The sequence below is a fragment of the Notamacropus eugenii genome, chromosome 1, assembly GCF_028372415.1.
Source record: "Notamacropus eugenii isolate mMacEug1 chromosome 1, mMacEug1.pri_v2, whole genome shotgun sequence".
In the NCBI taxonomy this organism is placed as follows: domain Eukaryota; kingdom Metazoa; phylum Chordata; class Mammalia; order Diprotodontia; family Macropodidae; genus Notamacropus; species Notamacropus eugenii.
Window position 1 is genome coordinate 239,321,902 of NC_092872.1, and position 6,000 is coordinate 239,327,901.

The 6,000-nt window shown below is 50.0% G+C and overlaps 1 protein-coding gene across 5 annotated transcripts in view; it reads right to left on the reverse strand.

Annotated features, from left to right (window-relative positions):
- The window catches only part of SLC29A3 (solute carrier family 29 member 3), a 70,856-nt gene extending 67,621 nt beyond the window's left edge, over positions 1–3,235 (reverse strand). For 3 of the 5 annotated variants that reach the window (XM_072628275.1, XM_072628277.1, XM_072628273.1), the window contains exon 1: positions 2,778–2,882. In XM_072628275.1, the coding sequence (XP_072484376.1) occupies position 2,778 (1 nt within the window). In that variant the 5' untranslated portion in view covers positions 2,779–2,882. Of the gene's footprint in view, positions 1–2,777; positions 2,883–3,034 lie in introns of those variants that run through there. The other 2 variants (XM_072628276.1, XM_072628274.1) reach the window with 1 other exon arrangement.
- Between the last annotated feature and the right edge of the window lie 2,765 nt (positions 3,236–6,000).

A 6,000-nucleotide genomic window follows, 5' to 3' on the forward strand; every position in this document is an offset into this window, starting at 1 on the left:
GAATTCAGACCTGTGACTTTGCCAGCATATGGAATTCCCACTATGGAAGCACTCTCTGCCAATGCAGATCAGTCTTAGAGACTAGCCTGGAGCACTCATGATCACAGTTGTTCTGTATCTGATTTAGGACTCAAACCCAAGACCTTCCTGAGTGCAAGGCCATGAGATAGCAATCCACTTATGATACTTTGATGCCTTTTGAAGGCAGGTACAGCAGGTGTTATCCCCATTTGACACGAGGAAACTGAGGTTCAGAGAGATGGAGGGACTTGTACCTATGGAGGCAGGCTTTAAGGTCCAGACTGCCCTTTCATCCAGGATCCAAAGGCAGGTTTATGAGGATCCTCCCAGTTCTGCCATTCTATTATTCTGTGTCCTGATTTCCTGGCCAATCTGAGTCCAATATTCAGTAGTGATCCTTGATCATACATCCTCTGGCCAGCCTTGGTGCACAGATACTACTGAAGAAGCCTCAAGCTCAGGTATGTGGGGGGAAGGGGGATACTAAAAAAAACCAAACACCCTTTTTTTGAATAGCACAGCAACCAATGACAGGCAAACCAGAGCATAGTTTTGTACAGACTCCACATCCTGTACCCAATTTATACAAGCCCCCTGCTGTGAGCCCCTCTCCCCACTCCCCCCCACAATGGTAGCTAAGGGGCGCAGGGGATAGAGTGCAGGGCCTGGAATCAGGGAAGACCTGAATTCAAATGCAGACTCAGACACTTAGTAGCTATGTGAGCATGAGCGAGTCATTTAATGTTTGCCTCAGTTTCCTCATCTGTAAAATGGATTGTTGTGAGGATCAAAGGAATTAATCACTTGTAAAGTGCTTAGCACAGTCCCTGGTACAGAGCAGACGCTCCATTGATGTTAGCTCTTATCACCTGGTGAAGAGGAAATTCATGGGCAAAGAACCAGGAAAGGGCAATGCTGGGGTGGAAAGACTGATTTCTAGGCTCTGAAAGCAACAGGCCAGGATCAAGTTCCAGTGCCAACTTTACTAGCTCTGTCCTTTTAGAGAAGCCATTTCCGTTTCTGTGCCTCAGTTTCCTCACGAGGTAACTACTTACTTCACAGGGTGATTGTGTGGACAATCAAAGTGAGGAAGCTTTGAAAGGAACGAAGCATTATTAAGCAAGGGTGAGGTGTTATTATCCATCTGAAAGAATGAGGTTAACTTTGTGAGCCACTAATTACAGGGACTTGCTCTATCTTCAGGCAGACTCTGGGGTGGCAGGGGCAGGCTTAGTCCCTCTTAGGATCATAGTTTTAGACTGGAAGGAACTTTAAATGTCATCCAGTTCAAGTCTTCATTTTACAAATGATGAAACTGAGGAAACAACGTAAAACAGCTGCTATTGGCAGGGCCGAGATTTCAACTCAGGTTCGCAGACTCCGGGTTCCACTACCATACTGCCTGGGTCTGTTTCTTATTCACCACCCCCCAGCCCCAAAACTGATCTGGAGGAGCACCAAGAAATCTACTGGGTGGAAAAAGAAGGGGAGAAAGACGAGGCAGACTACTGACCTAGGCAGAGAGAGATGAAAGAGACAGAGAGTTAGGAGAGGGAGGGAGGGGGGCACAGGCAGGAAGGTGGGAGAGTGACCCCGCTGAGTGAGAGATAGAGGCTGAGTGAGACACAAGGGGCTGAGTGAGAGACATGGGGCTGGGTGAGAGACAGGGGCTGAGTGAGAGACAGAGGCTGAGCGAGACACAAGGGGCTGAGTGAGAGTCAGGGGCTGAGTGAGAGACAGGGGCTGAGAGACAGGGGCTGAGTGAGAAACAGAGACTGAGTGAGACAGGGGATGAGTGAGAGACAGGGGCTGAGTGAGAGACAGCGGCTGAATGAGAGACAGGGGCTGAGTGAGAGACAAGGGGCTGAGTGAGAAACAGAGGCTGAGTGAGAAACAGAGACTGAGTGAGAGACAGGGGATGAGTGAGAGACAAGGGGCTGAGTGAGAGTCAGGGGCTGAGTGAGAGACAGGGGCTGAGTGAGAGACAAGGTTCTGAGTGAGAAACAGAGGCTGAGTGAGAAACAGAGACTGAGTGAGAGACATGGGGCTGAGTGAGAGACAAGGGGCTGAGAGACAGAGGCTGAGCGAGACACAAGGGGCTGAGCGAGACACAGGGGCTCAATGAGAGAGAGGGGCTGAACGAGAGACAGGGGGCTGAGTGAGAGACAAGGGGCTGAGTGAGAGACTGAGGCTGAATGAGAGACAAGGGGCTGAGTGAGAGACAGGGGCTGAGTGAGAGACAGCGGCTGAATGAGAGACAAGGGGCTGAGTGAGAGACAAGGGGCTGAGTGAGAGACAAGGGGCTGAGTGAGAGACAAGGGGCTGAGCGAGAGACAGGCAGGTGGGAAATGGTAAAGAGAAACATCCCACAGCCACGAGAAGGAGGGAGATCGCCAGACCCAGGGCCCCTGGGGGCCGAAAGCGAAGCGGCTGGAGGAGCCTGGGCAGGCGGACCAGGGAGGAGGCGAGAGTGGCCGGCCGGCCGAACGACTCGGAAGAGGGCGGGAGGCCCAGGGAGCCGCGAGAGAGAAAGAGAAAGCGACCGAGGAGGAAGGAGCCGCGGCCGCGGGAGGAGGAGCGATGTAGGGCGTGAAAGAGCCGAGGGCTGGGGCGGAGAGCCAGTAGTAAGGCTCGGGCGGCTGGCGCGCCCACACGGCCCGGATCGGGGCCCCCGCCTGCGCCCCCCGTGCGCCCCCCGGACCCCGATCCTCCTCAGTCCAGCCTGGCCCGCTCGTCGGGCCCCCCTTCGCACTCACTCTCGCCTCCTCCGGCTCCGCCGCTGCTGCTCCCCCGGGGCCGCCGCAGCCTCTGGGACACACTCGCGGGCTGGCTCCTCGGGCCGCCCCGCCCCTCCCGGCTCCTCCCCCTCGCCTTGGTCAGGGGCGGCCTCTCTCCTCCGCACCCCAGCCTGGGCCCGCCCTGGGGGAACCCATCCAGCCCCGCGAGAGTCCGAGACACGTTTTCCTGGGCTGCTTAACTGCTGTGTGACTTCTCTGGGCCTCAGTTTCCTCACCTGTAAACGATGAAGCATCGATTATGGGTCAGGCACAGTGCGATCCCTGCCCCGAGGAGCCACCTTCTATGTACAGGGCTCAGTGCCAACTCTCATGGGCTGTGTTCTGTTATTCTAGGATTTAAGTTCACTTCCATGGTCTAGGGTTGCATCTCTTCCCCCTCCCTTGCTCCCCAAGATCCTGTGAACTAGGATCATTTTCAGTTCTGGTTCTGTGCGTTCTAAGGTCCCAAAACATTATGTTCTAAATTCTTTCACCTCTAACGTTCTATGTTCTCTATTCAAAGGATTACTACACGTCACACACACCCTATGCCCTTCGAATCCTTTCCTGCCTTGGTGTTCTGTGTTCTATGGTCCCAGCTCTAGCATTCTGCGTCCTGAGATCCCTTCCAGCGCCAATGTTCTGTGTTCTATACTCTAAAATCCCTCTTCTGCCCCACCCCACTCCACAGCTGTAAGATTCTGTGGACTAAATTTCCTTCCTATGTTCTGGTTCTGTGTATTCTAAAGTCCAGTACTAACTAATATTCAGTTCTCTGAGATCCCTACCAGCATCAACAAAATTGGAAGTCTGGGCATAAAGTGGGTGATATGACATGGACATGTGAGTGGGTGATAGGACATGTGAGTAGAGATTGTTTCATTTACTATACTTCAGTGCCTAAAACAGTGTAGACACTTGATAAATGCTCATTGACCAATTATTACACGCTGTATCTACAGAACATAAGCTCTCCTTGAGGGACCAACCGTTTCTCTGTAAGGGCTTAATAAATCATTAGGTGATTGTTCTTAGTTACTAAATCTTTTCAGACCCCTGACCCACCTTTCTTTGTAAAGCTTCCAATGGCTGTTTCCTCCCTGCCTTGCCTATTGCAGACTGAGCCAGGACAACCTAGAAAAAACTCAGTTCTGCGTAGGAAGCCTTAACTTCTACTGCTGCTGTGCTCAAAGCAGTGTGTCATGCTAGGAGTCAGGAACTTGGAGCCAAGAGATTTCCATTTGAAGTCTTGTTCCAGCTCTCCTGCTGATACTAGCTGTGTATTCCTGGGTAAATTACTGAACCTTTCTGTGATACTTACCGTTTCTATAAAATGGAAATAATAATACTCTTAGTGCTGGCAAGGAAAATGTTTTATAAACATTAAAGCGATGTATGAACATGAATTATTATTTCACAAAGGGCAAGTCTAAGCCACTTGAAATAGAAGGGCCAGGAGAAAAATCCCTGCTATAAGAAGGCAAAGGGTGTTGGGGTGTGTGTTAGGTAAGAAGCATGGTACAATGGAGAGAACCTTGATTGGAAGATTCCACCTCTGCCATCCTATGTCATCTTGGGCAAGTGTCAGTTAACTTCCTGAGCCTCATTTTCCTTCTCTGTAAAATGAAGAGACTGGATTAAGTGACCTCTGAGGTCCAAATTTATGATTCTAGTATTCTTGTTCTAGCGATGCTTCTTATAATAGGAACACTGTGCACCCAGCTGAAATGTCTTCTAAACCACAAAATGAATTGATTGACAACTCAGGCAACCAATCACATGGCATGCAGGAATACTAGAGGACTGGCATTCTTCCTCCTCCCCTGTACTGACAACACAAGAAAAAAGTCCCAAGCAGCCATCTGACAAGTGACAGTATGGACTACTTAACTAAAAACCTCAGAGTGTCTGCAGACTCTACAGAATCCTCAGATCACTGCAGAGTTCCAGCCTCTCTTGCCACCTTGGAAATGACTATCGAAGTCATTGTGTTCTACGAGAAAGCAGAATTGCAGTAGCTCAAAAGAAACGTGAGACCCACAAATTTAGAGACATTTCCACTACAAATGTTGATATGGGCTATTTGTGCCTGACTCACGGTAGAGCCTTCCAAGCTCATATTGGCCTGATCAGACACAAAGTACACTGTACTTTGACACTAACATAGTGATAGTGATGTTGTTTGGTCCTCTTCCAGAACAAAGGACAACAATCATTGGAAAAAGGGGGGCAGCTAGGTAGTGCAGTGGATAGAGCACTGGGCCTGGAGTCTGGAAGAAATGGCCTCTGATACTTATTAGCTGTGTGACTCTGTTTGCCTCAGTTTCCTTATCTGTAAAAGGAACTGGAGAAGGAAATGGCAAACCACTCCAGTATCTTTGCCAAGAAAACCCCAAATGGAGTCATGGTGAGTCAGACACAACTGAATCAGCTGAACAACAAAGCTGGAGAAAGGGCCTTTCTATCTTCTTTTGCTCATCTGGGCAAATGGAACAAATTTGCCAACGTGTTTATGACCTGTTCAAACTTGATAAATTGGAACAAGACATTAATGAGGTCTAGGTCACAGGGCTGAGTTCCAGGGAGGTCTGTTACTGACTTTCTGTGACATGGTCATAGACTTCACTCTTAGTTATAGTCACCTGCTAGGTCAATGGCAACTGTGGTGACAAGGGGGCGCTGTACTGGAGGAGTGCAGATGGTTCAGTGCAGCCTTTCCCCACTTTTGAAAATACAACTGAAAACAGACGGAATACAGGAGCAGTCCATTATTAGGTGAGCCTGCAGTTTGCAAGCCGATCTTAAAGATTTGCAGCTGCATTGGCATGCTAGACTCTGGAGCTCCCAGGGCCATCCCAGGATCCAGCAGGCACCATCATCCATCAGCTTGGGGAACATCTCTGAGCGGCCGCAGTCCATCATACTCTCAGATTTGAGGCTGAAGATGTGCAGCAGTCCGGATTAAGTGAGGCTGCTGACAGCCCGAGAGGCTGAGCCACGTGAAGGGCTGGCAATTAGCACTGGTAGCCTGTCTGGATTCTGTGGGGGTGTTCTGGTCCATCAGATAAAGCTCTAAACCTTAGATCAGCAATATGGCTGTAGACATAGAGCTGGTAGGAAAGAGGAAGGGGAGTGGGAATGTGGCAGCTTGGAGGAATGTATCTGGGATAGAGTCATCTGAACATTCAGGCCATCTCAGGGA